General features: G+C 41.4%; 1 protein-coding gene and 1 long non-coding RNA gene across 8 annotated transcripts in view; one reads left to right on the forward strand and one right to left on the reverse strand.

Moving 5' to 3' along the window:
- Positions 1-6,780: 6,780 nt before the first annotated feature.
- Positions 6,781-27,732, reverse strand: LOC141501960 (galactosylceramide sulfotransferase-like). Of its 3 annotated transcripts, XM_074206427.1 has the most exons (4): positions 27,605-27,732; positions 26,645-26,756; positions 12,692-12,807; positions 6,781-8,394 (listed from the first exon to the last, which is right to left on the reverse strand). In XM_074206427.1, the coding sequence occupies exons 3-4, from the start codon at positions 12,796-12,798 to the stop codon at positions 7,272-7,274; spliced, it is 1,230 nt and encodes a 409-aa protein (XP_074062528.1). In that variant the 5' UTR covers positions 12,799-12,807; positions 26,645-26,756; positions 27,605-27,732; the 3' UTR covers positions 6,781-7,271. The 3 variants fall into 3 exon arrangements, with proteins under 3 accessions (XP_074062528.1, XP_074062531.1, XP_074062530.1); XM_074206430.1 differs by lacking the exon at positions 27,605-27,732 and having other exon boundaries at positions 26,645-26,916; XM_074206429.1 differs by lacking the exons at positions 26,645-26,756; positions 27,605-27,732 and having other exon boundaries at positions 12,692-12,936.
- The window catches only part of LOC141501961 (uncharacterized), a 31,839-nt gene continuing 17,019 nt past the window's right edge, over positions 12,982-27,801 (forward strand). For 4 of the 5 annotated variants that reach the window (XR_012472348.1, XR_012472346.1, XR_012472349.1 and 1 more), the window contains exons 1-2: positions 12,982-13,245; positions 26,260-26,449. This is a non-coding gene — a long non-coding RNA (uncharacterized LOC141501961). The remainder of the gene's footprint in view (positions 13,246-26,259; positions 26,450-27,801) is intronic. The other variant, XR_012472347.1, reaches the window with a different exon arrangement.

Genomic DNA, 27,801 nt, shown 5'->3' on the forward strand with positions numbered 1-27,801 from the left:
ATCTTCTTTGAAAAAGTTTTTGTAGGGGTGGCTGGGTGGCGCAATGGATAGATCACCAGCCCTGGAGTCAGGAGGACCTGAGTTCAAAAATGACCTCAGACACTTAATAATTACCTAGCTGTGTGGCCTTGGGCAAGCCACTTAACCCCATTGCCTTGCAAAAACTAAAAAAAAAAAACACCAGAAAAAAAAAGAAAAAAAATTTTGTACATTTTTGATGCTTTGACCAAAGGGTGGAATCTTCACTTGCCTAGCTAATCTGGCCAGGGTTGGATAGGCAGACTTAACTTTTCTATCCCCTTCCTTATACCAGGAGGAGTAGTGTGATCCTTGAAAGGCTGCTTGGACACCCAGGGGGATGTCAAATCCCATTGCTGCTTCTTCTAGTGAGGAGATGACCATATGACCTGGGCAGCCAGGGTGAGGGCTGTGACTACAACTTCTAGTGTATCCATACCTGTTGCTTAGTCACTTGTTTGTCATCCCAGGGCTTTGGAATAGGAAGGGTAAAATGGTATAATTGATGTCTTTTGATTCGTGCATACATTGGATTTAAGTGAGGCAGAATTGCATGAAGTCAATGGCCTTACTCTCTCTCTTCCAGAGTCATCACCAGGGTCCATTGGCAAGAGAGAGTCTAGGCAACTGATGATGGCTTTAGAAGTAATGGATGACCTTAGTGTCCTTGATGTCTATCCAAGCTCTAAGTTCTCCATAGTGCCTGTTTCAGCTGATTCATGGTCATTGGAATGAATTATTCTCATCTGCCCCATTCCACAGGGGAAATCCTCACATTTGGGGGTAATCACCCATATCCATGAATTTGAGGCCCCTCAGTTACCCTCAACCTGGTTTAGCCTGTCTGCCAAAATGGTTTATGGAGGTGTGGCCACTGTGCATGCCACAGCTTCTTGGAGCCACAGGTGAGAGGTGACTCAGGTGGACATTAAAGGTGGAAAGCTGAAAAGGGCTCAGCAACCTTCACACCAGAGATTCTAGTCTTCCTTGAACACACTCTACATCCCTTAATTTGTAATAATTTTTTAATTATTTGTGTAGTTATTATATATTTTTATTTAAAAGTTTTATAGAATTATCCAGAAAAATCTATTAGGACCAGGATTTTTTTCTTTTTTAGCTCCTTTTCTAAGAATGTATTATTAAGATCTCATTTTTTTCTTATTTTGGAAGCTAGATGGGGCAGTGGATATAGTACCAGTCCTGGAATCAGGAGGAACTGAGTTCAAATCTAGCCTCAGACACTTGACCCTTGTTAGCTATGTGACCCTAGGTAAATTATCTAACCCTGATTGCCTCACATCCAAAGTTATCTCTAGTCATCCTGATTCCTATGTGGTCACTGGGATCCAGATGGTTCTGGAGGAGAAAGTGAGACTGATGACCCAGCATGGCACCTTCTCACTCAAATTCAAGTCACATACTTGTAGCATCAAAGGACAAAATATCATCATTCTTCTCTTTCTTTTATAGTCTCACTTTTCTTAGCATATAATTGTTAATAGCAGACTGTCATTTTTCTTCTGGTTTTGATGTGATTTTATCTTGTGCATGTGCTAGGTTGTTGATTTAATTTTCTGTCCTCTTCTTTTTAATGAGATTGGTTAAGGTTTATCAATTTTGTCTTTTCAAAACATTATCTTTTAGTTTTGTTGGTTCTGTCTACCGACATTTACACATCCTTTCCAGATGAAAGTGTTTCGATTTGGCTACACTTCTCAAGGAAAAGAGTAGAAAGCTGGGAGGGAAGAGGGCGTGCATGCAACCAGTCACAGATCTGAGAATGACTGCAGTGATAATGGGGAAACATCATCTTGTTTTGGTACAGAATCTAAGTGACCTTAGCAGCTTCCAGGCATGGTCTCTGAAGGTCTGGTTTGGAAGAAGGAAAGGAGTAATCCAAAGATGGTTATTGGAGGGTTTTCCACCTCTTTCTCTGATCTCTTCAGTCCTCTGCCACATCTACTTTTTTTTAGTTTTTTTGCAAGGCTATGGAGTTAAGTGACTTGCCCAAGGTCACACCGCTAGGTAATTATTAAGTGTCTGAAGCTGGATTTGAACCTAGGTCCTCCTGACTCCAGGGCTGGTGCTCTATCCACTGCACCACCTAACTGCCCCCACATCTACCTTAAATAGGTGGCACACCCCAACCAAGGATTTCAGGGTTTCTTTTCCTGGTGGGTGGGAATGACCCAGTGAAATATAATGTAGCTTTCCGCATTGACCCCCTTCTAATATATAAGCTTATACTTTCCATTCTCTCTCCCTACACACAGCCTCACTCTAAGGTTTGTTAATGCCATTAATATCACAGAGTCACTGGCTCCAGATGAAAGTGTGAGTACTGGGTTCCAATCCTTGGTCATTATTTGGATTTTCTTGGTTTAAGGCTGAGTGCAAATAGCAATTGCTTCTGTTCTGGTCAGAAACCCTGAGGGTCTTTCCTTCCAAAATGGATTTTTCTTTTAAGCAGATAAGGGAAGTTATCTTTTGCCTCATTTCTTACCCAGCCTTAATCATTGCATGGATGCTGCCTCCTGCAAACTGAGACCTAGAAAACAAATGTTCGCTTAAAAAGACCAATTTCTCCTACTGCATTCAGGGTCATTTCTATCCAATCTGTATCACTTGATCCAGATGGCTCTGGAAGGGAGAGTTAATCTGATGACTCTGAACAATACTGCCTCACAAATTTAGTTCACATGCTAGCCAAGATATCACTTTCTTGAGAATGGAGGATAAAGAGAGCTGCTAGGTGGTGCAATGGATAGAGCACCAACCCTGGAGTCAGGAGGACCTGAGTTCAAATCCAATCTCAGACACTTAATAATGACCTAGCTGTGTGGCCCTGGGCAAGCCACTTAACCCCATTGCCTTGTGAAGATTAAAAACAAAAGAGAGAGAGAGAGAGAATGAAGGATAAATAACAATGATGGTCATTCCTTTAATTTTCAATTCTTTGTCACCACAAAAAAAGATTTATTATATTTTTTGTAGATAGTTTCTTTCCCTCTTTCTCTCTCTTTGGGGTACAGACCTAGTAGTGATATTGCTGGGTCAAAGGATACATACAGTTTTGTAGCTGCCCACAGTGTTATGTTCCTCTTCAGCAGGCTTTTTATATCACTTTTGGTCCAAACTTCTCTCACCATGAGACTTTTAACCTTTGTTATCCAGCTCCTTGGCTGTCAATAAAGGGTTTCAATAGTTCATTTCCAAGTTACATTGTAGGTACTTATGTCCTTGGAGTTCCTCAGAGGTTCCATGGTTTTGTGATCTCATCCATCTTCCTTCCTATATCCCTTAGCTAAGTTTTTGACATTCCCTGCCATGTCCAAAGGATGATATAAAATTTTTTTCTGTATCAGAAAGATGATCAATTCTGCTGCCTAGTGCCAGCTTTCCAATAACTGAAGATCCATTCAATTGCTCAATCCCACACATAAACAGTGAACTGTTGTTCAAAGCCCCTTTTTTAAAAAATGTAATCTGACTTAAAAGTCAATTTTCTTAGTTCACAAAAATTGATTTCCTCCCCCTCTCATTTACCTTCATCCCTAACCCCGCTTGAATAGAAAAAGAGAAAAACAAAACCCTTGAAACAAATCATGAAGCAAAACAAATTTACCCTTTGGTCGTCCTTATTGTCAAACTGATTGATTGAATCAATTTGCTGGTGGGGGAAGTAGAGTTTGCACTGGAAAAACCATGTTAAATGATAGCCCAGACTTTGAGGAACAAATATATTTTGTAAAATCTTGCATATATTCTGTTAGTGGGGTGGACGTGCTGATAAATGATTTTTGCTAAATCTTTTCTTAAAAGGTGTAATCAAAATAGAGTTTGAAATATCAGCATAGCATAGACTCTCCTAAAAATGTTCAGTGGATCTGTGCAAGATCAGAACAGGGGATGGTCTCTTGCCCTTCCTTGTTGAAGAAGACCCTGAAGTCGGATCAATGCCAATCAAAGAACTGGATTTGAATGAGTGAGTGTTGTGCTAATCACCAGTCTCACTTTCTCCTCCAGAGCCAAATGGGTCCAATGGCCAAATAGGAATCAGGATGACTGGAGTTGGCCCTGGATGTGAGGCAATCAGGGTTAGGTGACTCACCCAACTAGGAGGTGAGCTGCTCAGTGGTGCCATGGTTAGAGTGCCAGCCTTGGAGTTAGAAGGATGGGCGTTCAAATCCGGCTTTAGACATTTGACAGAGCAGGTAGTTTTAATTCGACTCATTGTCTTTAAATACCCCTGCCTCGGTTCCTCATCTGTAAAATGAGTTAGAGAAGGAAAACAAACCAATCCAGTACCCTTGCCAAGATAATACTAAATGGGGTCATGAAGAAACAGACAGGACTGAACCAGCATGACAAAAATTCCAACTAGGGGAAGGATGTTTGAATGTTTGACTTCCATAGATTGTTAAGAGGAGATAGGTAGTGTAAAATACACACACACACACACACACACACACACACACAAAGACTGGGGTCTACCTGTGGTTGCATGTACTTGTAGGTATGCAAGTATAAAACAAAAGAAATGACCCTGACCAATCACTGAGCTGAGTGAGGACCCCTTGCCTACATTAAACCAGGAGAAGGTCAAAAACCAGCTTCAGCTAATCAATGGTTGACCAGGTTTGGCCTAGGGTCCCTGTCCTTTGCAAGTGCGCCTGCTCAATGAAGTTTATACGTATTTTACTATACATTGGTCATTAGCGTGTGACCAGGGCAGGCAAGACATTATTAGAGAATAGGATGGGGTGAGTATATGCAACCCTTATATGCAACCCTGACCAATGGCTGGTGCAAAGGGGAGGATCAAGCCTTTCAAACTGCATATAAGACTGGATATTGTCTCAATTTGCTGCCTTTTTCTGCTAGGGAAACTGGTCCTTTTCTTCAGAAAAGTTATAATAAACAGCTATTTTAATCATTCTGAACTAAGGATAATTACGAGCCATTTATAATAGGAAGGGAACAAATATTTATTAAACATCTATTATGTACAGGCTTGGTGCTAAAAGCACGTTACACATACTGTCTCATTGGATCCTCACAACCACCTTGGGAGGTAGGTGCTTTTATTATCTTTCATTTTATAGGAAACTGAAGTAATTATGGAACAAGTGACTTGCCTAGGGTCACACAGCTAGGACGTGCCAAGAGGCTGAATTTGAACTCAGGTCTTTCTGACATCAGATCCAGAGTTCTCTCTACTGTGCCACCTGGCAGATTTAGCTCTGGACTGTCTCCCAAACCCTTTGCTTTATTATATTTAAAACACACACACGGATAGGAGAATTTTGTGTCATCAAGTATGTGAATAGTATGGTAGATGGTGAAATCTAATATAATCTAATAGCAAATCATTTCAAAGAAGCAAAATTTTTTAGAGCTCAGCAGCCATCTACTCCAACCTGCAACTGAAAAGGATCCCCCACCTACAATACATTTAACAACTGGTCATCTAATTTTTTATCACAAACCTCTGAGAAGGTTGGAAACCACTACCCCAAGGTCAACCATCCCACTTATGGATAGATCTAATGGTCAGAATGTTTTCCTTCATTTACTTCTTGGTAACTCCCATGTATTATCACTTCTGGTTCAACTCCCTTGGTCAAAGAGAGCACATCTGACAGTTCTCCAAATACTTGATAGAAATGATTAATGTTGCCCTTTGGGATAAACATCATTAGTTCCTTCACCCAGTTTCCATATGACTTGACTTAAGGCCTTTTACCTTGCTGGTTACTCTCCATATTATCAATGATCTTCCTACCCAGAAGTGTACCCAACACTCTAGAAAGGACATGGAGGGACAATTACCTATCTATTCTTTGGACCTCTACCCTTCTTCATTCAGGTCAGGATGGCATCTGCTTTCTTAGCTGACCTATTTCACTACTGACTCATTTTAGGACTTCAGTTCACTCAAATTCCCAGACTTTTCTCCAAACAACCAACTGTCTAATCATGCCTCCTCATTCTTGATCTTATGCTGATTTTTTAAACCTAATGAAAGACAACTTCACATTCATCACCATTGAAATTCATCATCTTCCATTTAGTCCAAAGCTCTAGTCTGGTCTGTCAAGGTCTTTTTAGCCTATCTCTGTTGTTAGCCAATACATTAGCTATGCCTCCCAGGGTTGGGCTTTCTGCAATCTCATGGTGAGAGCTCATCAAATTAATTTAGATACAAAAGCAATGAAAATAAGAGGGTTGGAATGTTCTAACATTATAGCCATTCCTGGACTCCATATGCAAATGGGAAAAACCAACCCCTTATAAACTGCAAGATGACTATAATATATCCATGTGAGCTATAATCATGTGGACTATAATATAACCATGACCATAATATAACCCAGATTCATGACCAGGTCAAAAAATCTTGAGTTCAAGTCCACTTCCTGAAAGCTACTGACCAGTAGTTCTCAATGATACCACAAAGACAGGCTTTGGGCAGAACCATACCCATCTCTGAGTCTCTGCCTCACAGACAAGTTTCTCAAGATAGGCTTGAAGTCTATAAAGTCACATAGGAAATGCTGGGGAGATAAGGAAACCCCTTTTTTCCCCCTCTGGAATCATCAGGGTTTTGGGCTAGTCTTTGGTCCTAGTCTTGGGCTCATTCTTCAAATCCACTCAGAACCACCCCTTGTAGCCCCACCTTTTAAATGTCCTGCCTCCCAAAAGATTGCCCACCTCGAATCTTTACCTCTGTGCCCTTACACAAAGCATCGTAGGAAATGAAGTCCAGAAAATTTATATCAATAATTTAGGCACAATACATCATGGGGAATGATCTCCTGGGAACTTTTCCCCTCAATCTTTTTTACTACATATATAAAAATGAAGAGCAAATTATTTTACTTCAGAGGTGGCTCCATATAAAGAGAATGTCCATTAAAAATATATAATTACTCAAAGGCTGCTCTTGACTGAAGGTCATTCATATACAACCTAATCTGACTAGACCATTTATTTATGAGCTCATCCAGTGGACCCAGTAAGGTAAAGGTCAGATCTTGGCTCATTTTATTGCATGTCTTGTCCAAAAGGTAGGGTAAGGATGGAAGATTGACCTGGTTTGGAAGATAGAGGTTAGACTTTATCACTGTATCCACTGCCCTGAGTGGTTAACCAAAAGTTTCATCTACTCTGTCCTGAGTAAGGGATACCCCTTGTGCCAGCTTTTTGAGCCAGAAAAACAGAGAAAACTGGCCAGGGTCTGGCAACTATCAAATCTGCAGCAGTTTCCTGATGGACCCCCATAATTTAGTGACCCACAGGTTGACCCCAAGTTCAGTCATGTACTGGATATCAGGAGTCACCATTTTCCGGCACAACTGGCCATACCGATGACTGATATTCTTCTTTAGGTTGTAACCAAGAATTGTCTTTGCCCCCATTGCCTGCCAGGGCTGCAAAGATGGGTTTTCAATTTTCCTGGCCTCCACTGCCTGTTCACCATTAATGCAGATCTTTTCCATTTGCTTATTCCTCCGCCTCAGGGAGGCCACCTCTTGGGCCATGCGCTTCTGCCCAAAGGCATCCACCTTGCGCCAGAAACTGGCATTGAAGTGGCGGTAGAGAAGAGCATCCAACTGATTCCAGTTGGTGGCCCGCTGATAGAGCTCTCCCTTCAGTTGGGGGACAGAGGAGGTCTGACGAGCATTGAGCTTGAAGTAGAGGATGTCCTCCAGCTCCCAGCACATGAGGTCCTTGAGCAGGACCAGGGACTCATCAAAGTACTCCTGCAGCATGACCAGGTGGAACCTCTGCTCCACCTCCAAAATGTGCGCCTTCACCTGGGGGTTGCGGGGGTCCAGTTCATTATTGTAGCCCAGGTCAAAGAAGAGCAGGTTGTGAAGATAATGAGCATTGAAGCCTTGAGGGTTGTAATATTGAGTGGGGTCCTGGAGGAACTTGGCCAGTTTGTTCTGGCCTGTGAGCTTCCATGTGAAGGGCACCACCAATCCAAAATAGTGGAAGGACGACTCAAAGAGATGGGCTGGATCCCGCAGCACCGTGATGAAAGTAGCATTGGGAGGCACCAGGCTATGCACTTCAGAGTAGTCAAAACGCATGTGGTTGCAGATGATGTTGAAGCAGGCCCCAGGCTGGTAGTTGTGCACCAGGCTGCGCTTGAAGAAAGATGGGTAGTTGAAGTCATTGTAGCCACTGGGGAAGGCAAACTTGAGCTTGTGCTTCTGGCCAAAGCGTAAGAGGATGTTGAGCAGGGTGCTGCTGGCTGTCTTGTGGGTCTTCATGAATACAATGTCTAACTTTGGCCAGCAGGAACCTTTGGGAATGTTGGTAGGTGAGGTGGGTGGAGAGGAACAGCGGTTCAGTGGTGGGGTCCTATTGGGAAAGAGAAAAATGATGAGAACCTTTGGTGAGAAAAGTGTAATCATTTTTTTCTCATCATATGTGACCTTGGGTAAGTCCTTTCCCACCTCTAAGTCTCAACTTCCTCATCTTTAGTAAGAGTTGACCAAGAGATATTATTTGTAATGGAGGAAAACTAGGAACCTTTCCAATAAGATTAGGGATATAACAAAGATATCTCTGGTCACCGCTATTATCAAATGGAATTCTAGAAATGTAACCTCAATAAAACAAGAAAAAGAAATCAAAGGGAAAATTCCCAGTCCCAGAGGATGAGGTTTGATTTGAGGATAGGGAAATTCACAGTCAAATGCTACAATAAGTTTTTAGAAAGATCTGCCACAGGGGCGGCTAGGTGGCGCAGTGGATAGAGCACTGGCCCTGGAGTCAGGAGGACCTGGGTTCAAATCCAGCCTCAGACACTTAATAATGACCTAGCTGTGTGGCCTTGGAAAAGCCACTTAACCCCACTGTGTTGCAAAAAAACCTAAAAGAAAGATCTGCCATAATTACAGATGGGTACATTTTAAAACTGTCTGAAGATAATAGAATGGTATTAATTGCATATCTATGGTTGAGGGGAGAATTATTAAGAGATAGAAATGATCATATAAGAGAAAAATCAATTTGGATTACATAACCTTGAAAAGTTTTTACAAAACTTTGTAAAACTATCAGTACAGCTAGAATTAATTGGTTTTTTTAGGTTTTTGCAAGGCAAATGGGGTTAAGTGGCTTGCCCAAGGCCACACAGCTAGGTCATTATTAAGTGTCTGAGACTGGATTTGAACCCAGGTACTCCTGACTCCATGGCCAGTGCTTTATCCACTACGCCACCTAGCCGCCCCTAGAATTAATTTTTGAAGACCATGACATCAGGGAGGTGATGCCATGATAAGCACATGAACTGAATTTGAGTGCTAAGTCACCAGCCTCACTTTCTCCTCTAGAACCATCCAGGGGCAGATAAAAATTGGGGTGCCTGGAAGTGGCCCTGTTTGTGAGGCAGTTAGGGTTAAGTGACTTGCCCAAGGTCACACAGCTCATGAGAGTCATGGCTGAGATCGGATTTGAACTCCTGTCCTCCTGACTCCAATGAGGTCAGTGCTTGATCTATGGTGCCACCTAGCTGCCCTAGAATTAGATGAAAAGCAGTTAAGTGGGAAAATTTCTTTGCAAAAATTGTAGTCCCAAGATATATTTATCTAGATATTTACACCTATATATACATCTGTCCATCCATACAAATAGACACACCACCCACATACACATGCACCCATGAATATATAATAATAAGAATCATCCCATAATAGATAATGATCTGAACAGACAGTTCTAAGGAGAATAATGTCAAACTTTCAACAACCAGATGAAAGAATTCTCCAAATCAACAGCAGTATGAGCAATGCAAAGTCAAAGAATTTTGTTGTTTCATCTCATCCTGAAGACATTGACTAAGATGATAGAAGACAAAATGGCACAGTGGAGAATTTGGAAACTGGTGAACAGGTTGGGATTTGTTCATCCAGAAGGACAAGTGTTACCTCTAAGCCTGGAGAACTATTTGGATCTATCTAAGCAAGAAAGCAGATTCAAATCATGCCAGTGAGTCCTTTTTTCTTTTATTAGGCTTTTTTTTTTGTAAGGCAAATGGGGTTAAGTGGCTCGCCCAAGGCCACACAGCTAGGTAATTAGAAAGCGTCTGAGGCCGGATTTGAACTCAGGTCCTTCTGACTCCAGGGCCGGTGCTCTATCCACTGTGCCACCTAGCCGCCCCCAATGCCAGTGAGTTCTTAAAGGGAACTTTCTGCCTATGAGACATGGGTCGAAAGGAAAGGGTGAAGATGGCAAGAGCTGAACAGTAGCTGCAAGGAGCTGGGGGAGGAGGAAGACAGTGTCCCCAGCCCTGCCTGGAGCTTAACAAATAATTGTATCAGCAATAAGGGACAATACATAAAAGGAAGACTGGGTTGTGATAGAGAAGGGAGAGTTGAAGATAGAGAGCTTGAGGCCCCCACAGGCACCAGGGAGAAGACAGGTTGAAGATCACTATTCTCTTCAAGAACTGAAAGTTCCCCAAAAAAGTATGTTGTTTCTGGGGGCAGCTAGGTGGCGCAGTGGATAGAGCACCGGCCCTGGAGTCAGGAGCACCTGGGTTCAAATCCGGCCTCACACACTTAATAATTACCTAGCTGTGTGGCCTTGGGCGAGCCACTTAACCCCATTGCCTTGCAAAAACTAAAAAAAAAAAAAAAAGTCTGTTGTTTCTCTAACTTCTCTTCCCTGTGTCTGTCCAGTAACAGACACTATAATAATATACTTTGCTTACTTTTTTTTAAAACTTCAACATTTCCTGCATCCTGATTTTTGCTTCAAACAAGCAAAGGTCAGGGGTGGCCTGGAATTTTAAAATATTTAACTTATGACAGAGAGCCAAACCTATTGTCTGAATGCTAGGAATTTTCCTAGCTGGGGGGCCTGAGCTATTGCAATTGTAATAATAATAATTCATCTGACATAAACTTCATACAACCAAGAAAAAAATTATGTAAACTTGAAGGTTTTTTTATTTTCCCCAAGATAACAATTGATCTAATTGTTGTAACAAGTTGTGACTGATTAAATAGAAAAAAAAGGGGACAGAGAGGAATGGGATGTGGCTAGAGAAAAGATCACACACACATTATCCCCTAAGGAGATAAGAAAGACCTTGGAAGGATTCTTCTTTAGAAAGACTTGCATCCAGTATCCAGTATTAAAGGAGATATTTGGAAAGTGTTTTTAAGTAGAAACAGTAGAAACATTTGTTCCCTTTTTTTTCCTTTCTTCAGTAGAGAAAAGGGAACAAGATATCAAGAATTATCTGGTAAACTCTACTCTCCATAGCAATAGCCACCCATGTCAAAATAGTAAATTTTGAAAGGACTGAGAAAAGACAAACATTATTGATGGAGTTGGGAATTAGTCCAAATTCTAGGATTTTAACAAAAAAATGATCAGACTGTATGTACCCTTTCTAATAGTGATGCCACTATTAGATACATGCCCCAAGGAGGACAGAGACAGAGGAAAATTCTAAATATACAAAATAATTCTAGCTGCACTGATAAAAATATTTATCGCAGTAGTTTTTATAGTAGTACAGAACTGGAAAGACAGTGAATGTCCATCTACTAGGGAATGACTGAAAAATATGAATTTGATATTGTGCCCTAAGAAATTATGGATTTGAATTCAGAATAATTTGGGGAGACTTGTATGAGATGATGCAATAAAGTAAGAAAAATCAGGAAAACAATTTCTACAATGACCACAATAATGTAAAATAAAACAACATTGAAACGCTTTGGAATTTGTATTAAGGCAATGTCCAATAACAATTCTGGTGAAGATTAATGGTGAAGCATGACTTCTACCTCTTGGTGGTGGACTATGAGTGTCCCATGAGAAAAGTCTAATTTTCAGATTTGGTCAATTTATTTTCTTTCTCTGTATTTATTTATTATAAGGGTTCTCTTGGTAGGACAGTGGCGGGGGGGGAGGAGTAATGGTGAAGTTAGAAAAGATTATCAACAAAATTTTAATAAATATACAAATAAACAAAATGATGAAATTTGGAAAAGTCTCTATGGTCCCTTCCAGTTGCTGTACAGTCCGAACATTCTTTGTTCTAGTTTAGTCTAGTTCTGACAAGCAGTAACCTCAGACCCCCTTCAATTCTGGCTAGGTTCTGTATTCTTCAGTCCCTTCCAGTGCTGACAGTCCATGTTCTAGGTTACCAAAATCCCTTAGATCAAATACTGCATAGTTTCTGTTCTAAGATTCTATGAAATTTTTACTCTTTATTCTACCTTCATTTTCATCTCTAATACTCTGTGCTCTCAGCTCCCCTGCTGCAGGTCTGATATTCTATGCCCTAAAAGATTTGTTCTAATTCTCTATGTTCCATTTTCAGCCCCAGGTTCTATGTTCTGACATTCCTCTCAGTTCTGACACTTATTAAGTTTTCTTCCAGTTCCTCCATTCTACATTCTATGTTCCAGTCTAACAAGCAGAGAAGTCTTGGCCTTTTCTTCTTCCCCAGGCTCTCTTGGCTGAGGTAGATTTAAGTCTTTTTATCATGGACCCAGGGAGGATAAAGGCTCCTCTTGCAGGATTTCTAACAAGAGAGTTCTTGATCTGTGTGTGTGTGGGTCAGGCTTGAGGCAAGGAGGCTCCCCCAGCCCTACCCTTCCCCCACATTAATCCTTTCTTGGCCATGGCTACTTACAAGGGAACAATAGTGTAAGAGTAGAGCAGCAGTAGAAAACCAGTGAAGAGGCATCCCAGAATGAGTCCCTTTGCCATACAGTGCCAGGGTTTCTTCCGGGATGGCATCTCTGTCACCTGAAGAACAGAGAGATAGAGAGAAAGAGAGAAAGATAAAGACAGCAGCTATAAAGTTAGTGCAGTAATCACAATGACCACTCACCTTCACAGTTACCAAAGGATGTCCTCCCCTCCCCATATCTCATTGGAGCATCACAATGGAAGAAATTCACGTGTAGGGAGACATGGGAGGCTTTGCTGCTGGCAGGTATCCATGATGTAGACAAGGCTACGGATGACTAGTGGGAGTCCAAGAGGGCCACACGACCTTGGTGCCTGTTTTATGTTCATGAAATCTTACCTGGACTCTCAAGGGCAGCAGTGTAGACCTTTCACACCTCCTTCAAAGTTGGCTCTCCTCCCCAGGCTGGCAGCTCTTCACATTTCTTCCAAGCCTCCTATGAGATGAAGACTTGGCCTTGAACTTCACCAATGGAGAGCTCATCTTTTTTTGAGGTACCTCATCTTACCTTCCTCAAATATCTTCTTGTGCTACCTCCTTCACTCCTAAGATTTCTATCACTCCATTCTTTCTTTTTTGACTAAACCACTTGAGAAGGGGGTTTTTATGATGTGTCCCTCTTCTTCTCTCTCTCTAAGCCACATTATGGCTTCTCTCTCTAATATGATCAAAGGTCCATTAATCACCAAGTCTAAAGCTCTTTTCCCAATCTTTATGCTTCTTGGTCATTCTCTTCTCTTTGATTCCCTCTTTCCCTCTGATCTCTGACCATGCCTTCTCTGTCTCCTTTGGAGTTTCTTCATCCAGGTCATACCCAGTAAATGTGAGTGTCCCTTTGGGGCCCTTTTCTCTTTTTCACTATTCTATATGCTCATTAGATCCCATAAGTTCAATTCTCTTCCCTATGCATATCTCTCTATCTAGCCCTATTATCAAATGTTCTTTGGACCTCTTGACCTGGAGCTCCCAGAGACATCTTGAACTCCATTTGTACAAAACTCATCTCTTTCTATTTCTTCCCAACTTTCTCTTCTTACTGTCAAGGCTACCACCATTCCACCAGTCCAAGTTTGCAACCCAGTTATTATCTAAATATGCACTCTCTTACTCCCTATATACAGTCAATTGTCAAATATTTTTAACTCCAAAAATAAGAGCTAAAAGGGAGACATCCCTCTCTCCTTCTGTCTGTCCCCATGTTGGTGCAGATCCTGGTCACCTCAAACCTGGACAGTGGCAGCAGTTATTGTGGAAAGGAATCTCCCTCCTTCAAGGCTTTGCTCTCTCCAATCCTTCCTCTTCTAAGCTGACAATTATCCCCCCCAAAGTGCAGGTCTGACAATGTCACCTCTATACCCAATAAACTGCAGTTTTTCAGGATCAAATATAAAATCTTCTGATTTTTAAAACCCTTCACAATCTGTCCCCCTCCCTACTTTCCCAATCTCCTTATACTATACTCTTGTCCAGTTATCTCTGGTCCATCAACACTGACTGCCCAATTGTGTCCTGTTCCAAGAAATTTCATCTCCCAACTCCTTCCCTTTTCTCTGGACTGCCATGTTCTCCTTCCTTCCCCTCCACCTCCCAGCTTCCCTGATTTCATTGAAGGCTTGATTTAGTGTTTGCAAGAGTCCCTTTTCAACCCACATGTACTGCTTGGAATTACCCCCAAATGACACTATCTATCTATCTCTTGTAGGTGTAGAGTTGTCTCTCCTGTTCAATTCTCAGCTCCATGAGGGGAGGGACTGATTTTTTGCTTCATTTGTAACTCTAGGCTTCAGCATTGTGCCTAATCCTTAGTACAGATTTGTTATTGGATTATTTAGTTGGGCAGATGAAGAATTTTTCTCTTTGAGTTCCTCAACCTACCAGGCAGCTGGTAATAGAATTGTGCTCAGGTCCAATAAAGTGAACCACTGACTACTCAGTAGATAATCTGGGCCAGCTGGCACCACTGGCATGGCATGCTGGTCACACTGGTTCTTTTCTCATATTCTCAGGTGTCAGCATGCAAAACACATATTTCCATCCTTCTTCCATATCACTACCATGAACAATTCATCTGAGCCATTGAATGCTGTGATAATGACTAAGAAATAACTTCTTAGGCAACTTGATGGTCCAGTAGATAGAACACCAAGCCTAGAGTCAGGAAGACTTGATTTCAAATTCAGTCTGACATTTGCTAACAAGGTGATGCTAAACAAGTTACTTTCTCTCTCTGCCTCAGTTTCCTCATCTGTCAAATGAAGGTCATAATAGCATCAACCTCCCAAGACTATCATGAAGAACAAGTGCTCAGGGTCTAGTATATATAGTGCTGTGATATGTTAGCTATGAGCTGTTGAGATGGTCTCGGAGATCAGGTCAGACCAAAGAATTTTCTCAAACCAGTTTTGGAATAGCGGAGAGCTGATCAGCTATATCTTTTTTCTTTTTTAGATTTTTGCAAGGCAAATGGGGTTAAGTTAAGTGGCTTGCCCAAGGCCACACAGCTAGGTAATTATTAAGGGTCTGAGGCTGGATCTGAACTCAGGTCCTCCTGACTCCAGGGCAGTGCTCTATCCACTGCGCCACCTAGCCACCCTTGAAACAAACCTCTTAACAGAAATTCAATGGACTAAACAGAGAAAAAGAAGCTACAGAACATTTACCAGCAAGGTCTGTCTCTGGGGATTGTGGGTGAGCTGGGGGCAGAGAGCAGAGACCCTGCCAGGAGGGGTGAGAGCTGGACTAGTCCAGGATCGGCCACAGAGGCTCTGACTGTGGGAACCTTGGTCTGAGAGCCAACTAGGCTGTGGAGGCTTTGGCTGTGGGAGCGGTGGTCTGCTCTAGACATAGGGAGAGGGCCTCAAATCAAGGTCACAGACACTCCAGAGAAAACAACCAGCACCCATACTGGCCAACCCACTTGGAGTTACTATGACAAGTGGCAAAGACTCTAGCACCCCCTAGTGGCTGGCCTACTTGGAGTTACTAAAGCCAGTGAGCAAAGCCTTTAGGGATGTCAACACCAAACCTCTGTGAACAGTTCCTCCCCCAACACAAGCTCTTAGGAAAATGAAGGCCAGAGGAAAGGGGAGTCCATAGAAAGCTACCTAGAAGGTAAAGACCCTAACTCAGAGAGCTCTAGAACTTCTGAGGAGAATATGATTTGGTCTCCAGCCCAGAAAGACTTCCTTGAAGAAATCAGGAAGGAGTTTAAAAATCAATGGGAAAATTTGGGGAAAGAAACCCAAGAGACAATTAACACCTCACAACAAGAAAAACAAATCCTTAGAAAATATAACTGGACAAATGAAAAAAGAAAATAATTCTCTCAAAACTTCAATTGGGCAAATGGAAAACTCCAAAAATAGAATTGACCAATTGGAAAAGGAGTTGCAAAAGGTAAACGAAGAAAATTCTTCTCTTAAAAAAAAAGATAAAGTCTGTGGAAACTAATGACTTCATGAGACAAAAAGAATCTGTTCAACAAAACCAAAATATTGAAAAAAATAGAAGAAAATGCAAAATATTACATCAGCAAAACCACTGACCTTGAGAATAGATCTAGGAGAAACAACTTAAGCATCGTTGGGCTCAAGACTTCTGACCAAGATGGCAGAGAGAAGACAGGCAGAGTTCTAAAGTCTCCTGATCTTTCCCCATCTATCATATGAAACAAACTTCTTAAAAGAAATCCAACCCACAAAACCCAGAAAGAAAAGCCAGGAGAAAGAACATCTACCTCAGGATTTGTCTCCCTCAGCAGCACTGGATGAATTCAGGCCAGTGAGTCTGGGCTCAGATCAGCCCCGTATCAGTCAGATTGGCAGCTGAATTGGAGAATTGGAGCCAGGAGTCTGAGGGCCCTAGAGCCAAACCTGCTGGATGAGCGGTGGGGCTAGACTGCAGGAGCTTGGGTCAACTAGGGATCAGAGGCGCGCTGACCCTCTGGAGCTCGCCAACAGGGCTAGGGGGAGAGTCCCAGTGCAGGATAGCTGCAGACTCACCATCCCTGGGCTCCCCTGGTCTGAGGAACTCTGAGTCCAAGCCTCCATTACAGCTGAGGTCTCTTGCAGGAACAAATCACAGACTACTTCCACCTCAGGCACAGGTATGTGAGCAGAAGAACCAGCCCAGGTGACAATAGAGAGAGGAATGACCCCAGGCCAGGGTAAAGAGTCCCATTGATTGAAGGCAAAAGAATTCAATAGCTTCAAGTCCTCCCTTCAAGCAAAGGGAGAAGGCCTCAGTCAAGGTCACAGACACTCCAGAGAAAGAAACCATCACCTCCTACTGGCCAGCCAGAGAAATTGCAATCAGTGAGTAAAGCCTTTAGCAATTCCAAGCCCAACTCAAGGTCTTAGCAAAATGAAGAAGGGTCAGTGGAAAGGTGGATCCATAGAAAAATTCTTGGAAGGGAAAGACCCTAACTCAGAGAGACCTAGAACCTCTGAGGAGAATACGATCTGATCTTCAGCACAGAAAGACGTCCTTGAAGAAATAAGGAAGGAACGGGGCTGCTAGGTGGCATAGTGAATAAAGCAATGGCCCTGGAGTCAGGAGTACCTGGGTTCAAATCCGCTCTCACTTAATAATTACCTAGCTGTGTGGCCTTGGGCAAGCCACTTAACCCTGTTTGCCTTGCAAAAACCTAAAAAAAATAAGGAAGGAGATTAAAAATCAACTGGAAAATTTGGGAGAGACAATACCTCGCAACAAGAAAACAAATCCTTAGAAAATACAATTGGACAAATACAAAATGAGAATAAATCTCTCAGACATCAATTGAACCAATACAAAATGAGAATAAATCTCCCACATTATCAATTGGATGAATGCAAAAAGAAAATAATTCTCTCAAAACCTCAATTGGTCAAATGGAAAGCTTTTTCAAAAGTAGAATGGACCAATTGGAAAAGGAGTTGCAAAAGGTTAATGAAGAAAACTCCTCTCTAAAAAAAAAAGAATGGAGTCTGCAGAAACTAATGACTCCATGAGACAGAAAGAGCCAGTTAAAGAAAATCAAAAAGTAGAAAAAATAGAAGAAAATGTAAAATACCTCATCAGAAAAACCACTGACCTTGAGAATAGGTCAAGGAGGGGCAACCTGAAAAATATTGGACTTCCTGAAAACATTGAAGAGAAAAAAATACTGGACTCAATATTACAGGATCTAGTGATGGAAAACTGCCCTGATATCATGGAACCAGAGGGAAAAGTAGTTATTGAAAGATTACATCGATCCCCTCCAGGAAAAGATCCTAAAATGAAAACACCAAGGAATGTTGTGGCCAAATTCTAGAACTATCAGATAAAAGAGAAAATCCTGCAAGTAGCCAGAAAGAAACAATTTAAATATCAAGGAGCCACAGTAAGGATCACGCAGGACCTGGCTGCATCAGCATTAAGGGATTGAAGGGCCTGGAATGAGATATTTCAAAGAGCAAGGAAGCTTGGAATACAGCCAAGAATCCACTATCCTGCAAATCCAAGCCTTCTCTTCCAGGAAAAAAGATGAACATTTAATTAAATGGAAGAATTCCAAAAATTCCTGATGAAAAGACCAGAGCTAAATAGAAAATTTGGACATCAAACAGGAGGTTCAAGAGACACATGAAAAGGTAAAAAAGGGGGGGGGCAGTAAAAAAATTTGCTATCCAATAAGTTGAAACTAGTTATATTCCAGCATGGGGAAAAAGATTATCATAAATCTTGAGAATTGTAACTCTAACAGAGAGAATATACCTAGCCAGAAGTGATGGACATTCATGACCTATCCATGAGACTGCTATCCAATGGGATGTAACTGGCTTTAACCCCACTTGGGAGAAAGACTCTAATAACTCTCAAGAATTTTTAACTCTATTAGACAGACTGTACTTAGCTAGAAGTGACAGATATTCAGAATTCTCTATGACTCAGATAGAATGATCTAAAAAACACCACCTCCTTAAAAAGGGGGACAGGAAGGAGATGGGAGGAGGGAGGGGATTGAATGGGGTAAATCTCATTACACTAAGAGATACAAAATACTTATGGTAATAGAAGGGAAGAAGGGAGGAGATGAGAAACACCTGAATCTTCTTCTCATCAGACTTGGCTTAAATTCAATTTACACATACTTAGTTAATTTAAAAAACATCTAACCTTTCAAGGATTGAAAAGGGAAAAGGGGAGGGGTGATGGAGAAAGGGAAAGAGAGTAGGGATAAAAGGGGGAACTAGCAAAAGAAAGGAAGGGAAAAGGAAAAAGAGAAAGGGGAAAGAAAGGGGAGGGGTGATATAGGAGGGCAAACACACTGAAGGGAGTGGTATTCAGAAACAAAATACTGGGGAATACAGATAAAGGGGGGTAAGGGGGAAAATACAAACATACAAACAGAGGGAAGAAAGTATGGAGGGCAATAAAGAATTAGTAATCATAACCTTAAATGTGAATGGGATGAGCTCTCCCTTAAAACATAAGCAAATAGCAGAGTAGATTAAAAACTAGAATGCAACAATATGCTGCTTACAAGAAACTCATTTGAAGCAGAGAGATACATATAGAGTAAAGGTAAAAGGTTGGAGCAAATATATATTTTGCTTCAGTTGAAGTAAAAAAAGCAGGGGTAGCAATCCTTATCTCAGACAAAGCAGCAGCAAAAATAGATAGCTTTAAAAGAGATAAGGAAGGAAACTATCCTCCTAAAAGGTACCATAGACAATAAAGTTACTTCAATACTGAATATGTATGCACCCAGTGGGACAGCATCCAAATTCTTAGAGGAGAAGCTGAAAGAACTACAGGAAGACATAGACAGCAAAGCTCTCCTAGTGGGAGACCTCAACCTCAGATCTAGATAAATTGAATTATAAAATAAACAAGAAAAGTTAAGGAGGTAAATAGATTGTTAGAAAATTAGATATGGTAGACTTATGGAGGAAACTGAATGGGGATAGAAAGGAATGTACCTTTTTCTCTGCAGTACATGGCACCTATACAAAAACTGACCATGTACTAGGACATAAAAACCTAATGATCAACTGCAGAAAGGCAGAAATACATCTTTCTCAGATCACAATGCAATAAAAGTTATATGCAATACTGGGCCAAGGAGATACAGACCCAGAGCAAATTGGAAACTGAATAACCTCATTTTAAAGAATGAATGGACCAAAAAACAAATTATAGAAAGAATTAACCATTTTATCCTAGATAATGATAATAATTAAACAACATACCAAAACCTATGGGATTCACTCAAAGCAGCTCTCAGGGGATATATTATAGCTTTAAATGCTTCCATGAATAAATTGGAGAAAGAGGAAATCAATGAACTAAACATGCAACTAAAAAAATAGAGGAAGAACAAATCAAAAATCCCCAATCAAATACCAAATTAGAAATTTTAAAAATTAAAGGAGAAATTAACAAAATTGAAAGCAAAAAAACTATTGAATTAATAAATAAAACCAAAAGTTGGTATTATGAAAAAACCAATAAAATTGATAAACCTCTGATCAATTTGATTAAAAAAAGGAAAGAAGAAAACCAAATTGCTAGTATTATAAACGAAAAAGGTGAACTCACCACCAATGAGGAGGAAATTAAAGTAATAATTCAAAATTATTTTGCCCAACTCTATGCCAATAAATTTGATAATCTAAGTGAAATGGATGAATATTTACAAAAATATAAGTTGCCCAGGTTAAATGAAGAGGAGATTAAATACCTTATCAACCCTATCTTAGAAAAAGAAATTCAACAAGCCATCATTGAACTCCCCAAGAAAAAATCTCTAGGGCCTGATGGATTCACAGGTGAATTCTACCAAACATTTAAGGAACAATTGGTTCCAATTCTATACAAACTCTTTGGAAAAATAGGGAAAGATGGAACTCTGCCTAACTCTTTCTATGAAACCAATATGGTGCTGTTACCTAAACCAGGAAGAGTTAAAACAGAGAAAGAAAATTATAGACCTATCTCCCTAATGAATATAGACGCAAAAATCTTAAATAAAATCTTGGCAAAACGATTACAACAAGTCATCACTAGGATAATACATTATGATCAAGTAGGATTTATCCCAGGAATGCAGGGTTGGTTCAATATCAGGAAAAATGTTAGTATATAATTAATTATATCAACAGCAAACCTATCAGAAATCATATGATTATATGAATAAATGCTGGAAAAGCTTTTAACAAAATACAGCACCCATTCCTACTTTAAAACACTAGAGTGTAGGAATAAATGGACTGTTCCTTAGAATAATTAGCAGTATCTATCTGAAACCATCCACAAGCATTATATTCAATGGGGAGAGGCTAGAGGCATTCCCAATAAGATCAGGGGTGAAACAAGGGTGCCCCTTATTACCACTACTATTCAATATTAGAGAAGAAAAAGAAATTGAAGGAATTTGAATTGGGAAGGAAGAGACAAAACTCTCACTCTTTGCAGATGACATGATGGTCTACCTAGAGAATCCTAAGAAATCATCAAAAAACTACTGGAAACAATTAGCAATTTTAGCAAAGTTGCAGGTTATAAAATAAACCCTCATAAATCCTCAACTTTTCTATATATGTCTAGCAAGAAACAGCAGGAAGAGCTAGAAAGAGAAATCCCATTCAGACAATATAAAATACTTGGGAGTGTTTTTGCCAAGACAGACTCAGAAACTTTTTGAAAACAATTATAAAACACTTCTCACACAAATTAAATCAGATTTAAATAACTGGGCAAATGTCAACTGCTCATGGATAGGTAGAGCTAATATAATAAAAATGACAATTCTACCAAAACTAAACTATCTGTTTAGTGCCCTACCCATCAAAATTCCAAAAAATTACTTTAATGAGTTAGAAAAAATTGTAAGTAAATTCATCTGGAGAAATAAAAGTCAAGAATTTCCAGTAGCTTAATGAAAAAAAGTGAAAAAGAAGGTGGCTTAGCCCTACCTGATCTAAAATTATATTATAAAGCATCAGTCATCAAAACTGTTTGGTACTGGCTAAGAAATAGTGGTGGACCAGTGGAATAGACTAGGTGCAAAAGCAGGAGACGATTATGGTAATCTGCTATTGGATAAACCCAAAGTGTCCAGCTATTGGGATAAAAACTCCCTCCTTGATAAAAACTGCTGGGATAATTGGAAGTTAGTATGGAAGAAACTTAGATTAGACCAACACCTCACACCCTTTACCCAGATAAGATTCAAATGGATACAGGATTTAGACATAAAAAACAATACTATAAGCAAATTAGGAGATCAAGGACTAGTTTACCTGTCAGAAAGGGGAGCAGTTTATGACTAAGGAAGAGTTGGAGAACATCACCAAAAACCAACTAGATGATTCTGATTACATTAAATTAAAAAGCTTTTGCACAGATAAAATCACTGTAACCAAGATCAAAATAAATGTAGTAAATTGGGAAACAATCTTTACAATTAATGATTCTGACAAAGGACTCATTTCTAAAATATGCAGAGAACTGGGTCATAGTTTTAAAACAAAAAGCCATTCCCCAATTGACAGATGGTCAAAGGATATGCAAAGGCAATTTACAGATGAGATCAAAGTAATCCATAGCCATATGAAAAAATGCTCTAAATCATTAATTATTAGAGAAATGCAAATTAAAGCGTCTCTGAGGTACCACCTCACACCTCTCAGATTGTCCAATATGACCAGAAAGGATAATGATCATTGCTGGAAGGGTTGTGGGAAATCTGGGACACTATTACACTCTTGGTGGAGCTGTGAACTCACCCAACCTTTCTGGAGAGCTATTTGGAACTATGCCCAAAGGGCAACAAAAATGTGCATACCCTTTGACCCAGAAATACCACTACTGGATCTATACCCTGAAGAGATGATGAAAAAGGGTAAAAACATCACTTGTATAAAAATATTTATAGCCTCCCTGTTTGTGGTGGCAAAGAATTGGAAATCAAGTAAATGTCCTTCAATTGGGGAATGGCTTAGCAAACTGTGGTATATGTATGTCATGGAACACTATTGTTCTATTACAAATCAGGAGGGACGGGATTTTAGGGAAGCCTGGAGGGATTTGCATGAACTGATGCTGAGTGAGATGAGCAGAACCAGAAAAACACTGTACACCCTAACAGCAACATGAGGGTGACGATCAACCTTGATGGACTTGCTCATTCCATCAGTGCAACAACCAGGGACAATTTGGGGCTGTCTGTGATAGAGAATCCCATCTGTATCCAGAGAAAGAATTGTGAAGTTTGAACAAAGAACAAAAACTATTACCTTCAATTTAGGAAAAGAAATCCATTATCTTATTATGTAATTTTGCTATCTCTTATACTTTATTTTTCTTCCTTAAGGATATGATTTCTCTCTCATCACATTCAACTGAGATCATGTATACCATAGAAACAATGTAAAGACTAACAGCCTGCCTTCTGTGGGGGTGGGGGGAGGGAAGCAAGAATGGGGGGACAATTGTAAAACACAAAATAAAATCTTTCTAAAAAAAGAAATGTTAGCTTTAGCAATAAGAGAAGCAAAAGAAATTGAAGGGATTAGAATTGGGAATGAAGAGACAAAACTCTCACTCTTTGCAGATGACATGATGGTATAAATAGAGAAGCTCCCAAAATTATCTAAAAATCTACTAGAAACAATTAGCAACTTTAGCAAAGTCACAGGATATAAAATAAACCCTCATAAATCCTCAAAATGTGTACATATGACTAGCAAGATACAGCAGAAAGATCTAGAAAGAGAAATGCCATTCAAAGTAACCTCAGATAATATAAAATACTTGGAGTCAACCTGTGACGCAGGCTCAGAAACTTTATGAAAACAATTACAAAACACTTCTCATACAAATAAAATCAGATTTAAATAACTGGGTAAATATCAACTGCTCATGGATAGGTCGAGATAATATAATAAAATGACAATTCTACCTAAATTAAACCACTTATTTAGTGCCTAAATGAAAAAAAGTGTAAAAGAAAGTGGCTTAGCCCTACCTGATGCAAAATTACAAAATATCAGTCATTAAAACTGTCTGGTTTCGGGGTGGCTAGGTGGTGCAGTGGATAGAGCACCGACCCTGGAGTCAGGAGGACCTGAGTTCAAATCCAGTCTCAGACACTTAATAATTACCTAGCTGTGTGGACTTGGGCAAGCCACTTAACCCCATTGCCTTGCAAAAAAAAAAAACACCTAAAAAAACACCTGTCTGGTTTTGGCTAAGAAATAATGGTGGATCAGTGGAATAGACTAGGTGCAAAAGAGATAGCAGGAAATGAATATAGTAATCTGCTGTTTGAGAAACCTAAAGAGTCCAGCTTCTGGGATAAAAACTCTCTCTTCAATAAACACTTAAGATCTTGTCGACTTGCCCCATCATTTCCTGACAAATAGAGGGAGAAGAATTGGAAAGAATGCCAGATTTTATATTCCTGGACTCAGATCACTGCAGATGGCAAAGTTAAAAGACCCTTGTTCCCTGGACAGCATAGTAAAAAGCAGAGATGCCACTTTGCTGACAAAGGTACATATAGTCAAAGTTATGGTTTCCCCAGTGGTAGTGTATAGTTATGAGAATTGAATGATAAGAAAAGCAGAGCATCCCAGACTTGACTTCTTTGGCTTGTCCTGCTGGAGAAGGCTTTGAAGAGTTTCTTGGATGAGATCAAATACTGAAACTGAAGCTTCAATACTTCGACCACATAATGAGAAAATAGGTCTCATAGGAAAAGAGCGTGATGTTGGCAATGATTGAAGGCAAAAGGATCAGGGGACAACAGAGAATAAGGTGGAGAGATAGTGTCATGGAAACTTGAGCTGGCACAGACTTGGGCAGGTAGTGAAGGAGAGAAGGGTCTGGTATGGGAGGTCACAAAGAGTTGGACATGGCTGAGAGACCCAACAAAAATTCCACACTGAGCATTTTCCAAACAGTGGCTTATTGGATCTCCACAACATCTCTGGATGGTGGGTATTATTCCCATTTTATAGATGAGGATTCTGAGGGATTTCGTTTGTAAATGTCCAGGGAGTCTCCCAGACTGAAAGAGGCCCAATGATGGGGAGCTCAGTGAGGTAGCTCCTTACTCTCAGAACCCCAGGTAGGCCTACAACATAACCTCATTGGTTGAGGGTGGGTCCTCCTCAGGAGTTCCTAGGTGAAAATACTGCTAAGGCTGTTTGGAATAGTGGTTAGGGACTGGGGTTGCTCTTCCAATACCCCAGTATATGTCCTACTCATTTCATGAGTTCATGATTCATGAACCCTCAGGCCCTATGGAAACTTGAGAGTCACTTCTTCAGCAGCTTTTATGCTCACACCTCCTGGAGAAACCTGCCAGGGAAGCTGCTGATAGGGAACAGTGAGGAACTTTCCATTGTTCATCCTCCGTCACGCCCCATGCCCAACAGGGACCTGAAGGTCAGTGACACTGACCTGGACATGCCAGTCTCCATGCCCAAAGCACGGACTTTGACTGCCCTGAGGGAAAGCCACCCTCCCCCCATCCACGTGTTACCCCCCTTCTTGATCCTCAGACAAAGTCAGGGAGTGCCGGGGGAAGCCCTGGCCATCTTGTCCAGATCAACTGGGGTGGAAGGGGTCTGAATCAGCAGACAGCTCTTTGGAGCTGCCGCCATCCTTGGCTCAGGTAGAGATGGATTGGCATCCCTGACATAGATTTAATTGTGCCTTGGCCTTGGCAGGCTACAATTACGATGACAGATCTTTGGACTTGGGAGGAGTCCAGTTGGGACACCCAGCCCAAAACATCTGTCCTGGGGACAAAGAAGACATGACCTTTCCAAGATCACCTAGCTAGGAAAGAGCAGAACTTTGACAAGAACCTGAGAACCCCAACTCTTAAGTCTTGGGTTTTCCCCTGACTAGAACCCAATTAATTGATAATTCATTTTCAGAAGGGGGTTTGAGGATGCCTGGAATTTGGGTTCCCAAGCACAGGCCAAGGGGCAGGGGGACATTCTGCTGAAGAAGAAATGCTGTCCTGGTTAAGATGTCTTCCTTCACCAGACTGATTCCAAGCCATGAAGAAATCCACGAAGGTCCACTGAGATCTGATGCTGAGCCCAAGGCCTTGAATCAGAACCTGCCTCTATATTTGTGATGAAACTGAATCTCCCCAGATAGGAGACTTCCCTGAGAACATGGAGATCACTTATTTGGATCTTAGAGGACATCTCAAGTAAGGCAGATAAGGAAACAGACTCCAAGAATGGCAAGGGCTTGCCCAAGGTCACACATATAGTGACTGGCAAATCTGGGATTCCTGATCTCTGGATTCATTTCTATAGAACCTCAAGATTCAAAAATGGCTTTCTCTGTAGAACCCTCCAAGGTAAGGTCTGAAAATGATATCTTTATTTTACAGAAGGGAAAACAAAGGTCCCGAGAGGAAAAGTGAGTTACTTTTGATCCCATGGTAGCAGAGGCTGGATTCAAATCCAGATATGGTGACTCCAAATTAGGTTCTTTTCCATTCATATTTCCAGGTGGGGTAAGAAATGAACCAGGGAGATTCTGCTTTTCTCATGGCTGGAGCACTGCTCCTCCCCCATTCCCCACGAGAAGTCAAGGGCACAGTTGGATGGGCACAGCTGATGCCCCTGAGGGAGGCTGTCATCCTACTTCCCTCCCAGTTTGTGTGGAAGGGCTAATGTGCCCAGGGCTCTCCTGGCCAAGGTAAGGCATAGGGACCATTTCCCAGATTGCTTGGGATAGGAAGCTAGGGCTCCAGGGAAGGGAACAAAGGAGAGAGGGGTGGACTCCAGAGGCAGCTTTCTCCAACCCCCTGGGGGGGCAGCCCCAGACCTATCCTCTCCCCTAGCCCAAGGCAATCATGGATAAAGATTTACAAAGAGAAAGAACAGAACTCACCTGGTTGGCAGAGACCACTGGAGGGAAGGTGGAGGAGAAAAGATTGAAGAATTCTGGTTGTAAATACCTTTAGTAGATGACCCTGGACAAGTCACATTTCTCCATCTGTTTCCTTATGGAGTAGAAGAGCCAGGTTATAGGGTTGAAATCATGCTTTGCAAACCTTAACACCCTAGTATAATATTTCAAAAAGGGGGATGGTAAATGGAGGAGTACCAGCCTGCCTTGTCTTGCCCTGTCCTGAGGCACCCTGAGATTACAAAATGGGTCAATAGGTGATGCAACAATTAGGGTGCAGGCCCCCTTACTCAAGGAACCCTCCAGAGCAGATCCCAGATTAGTCAGGTCACAGAATCAAAGCCAATTCCAGAAGGCATCTCAAAAACCATCCAGCCTCCCCCCACCCCATATTTTATAGATAAAAAAGGACCTTGGCTAACATCAGGACAAAAGGTTCTGGGTCTAAGCTCGGTTTGCTTATCTGCAGAATGGTAACATTTCCTCTGCCTTCTTTGTTGGACTGTTTTAAGGAAAGTTCTGGTAAACTCTGAAGGCCCCCACCCCATGACTTTTTAGCTGAAGGAAGTGCCCCCTCAACTGGATTTGTGGTTTGGGGCAGCAACCAGGGAGGAAGGACCAACACCCCCATACTCTGACACATACACCCCCTTTTATTTTCCAAAGGATCTAGTGACCACTGGATGGGGAAGCAAGAATGGGCCGCAATCTCCATCTCCAAAATCTTTTCCTTATATCCACCCCCACCATCCCACTTCTGAACTTTTCTATTACTGTGGGGGGAAGGGTTGGGAGGGAAGAAGTCAGGAGCACCTAGTCAGCTCGGTATCCCCCTGCCTTCAGGCTGCCCCTATGCCCTCACCCACCCCCACTGCAGTCCTGGGACCAGGGTTGGGGAGGAATGAGTGGGGGGGGTGGCGATGGAGTCAGTCTCAGGCTTACCTGGATCAGGGCCTGCCCCTGGTCACGTTGCTACAGGGTCTCTGCTCTAGATGTGACCACGAGCCTGGCAGGATGGCTCTTGTCTTGGTCAGGGCTGGGGGCCCCTGAGCATCTCCTTTGCTCCTCCCTGGGTTGTCCCCTCCCTGCTGGGCTGGGCTGGGCTGGGCTGGGCTGGGTTCCATCCACCTCAGGAGAAC

This window comes from Macrotis lagotis, chromosome X (genome assembly GCF_037893015.1).
Source record: "Macrotis lagotis isolate mMagLag1 chromosome X, bilby.v1.9.chrom.fasta, whole genome shotgun sequence".
Classification (NCBI taxonomy): domain Eukaryota; kingdom Metazoa; phylum Chordata; class Mammalia; order Peramelemorphia; family Peramelidae; genus Macrotis; species Macrotis lagotis.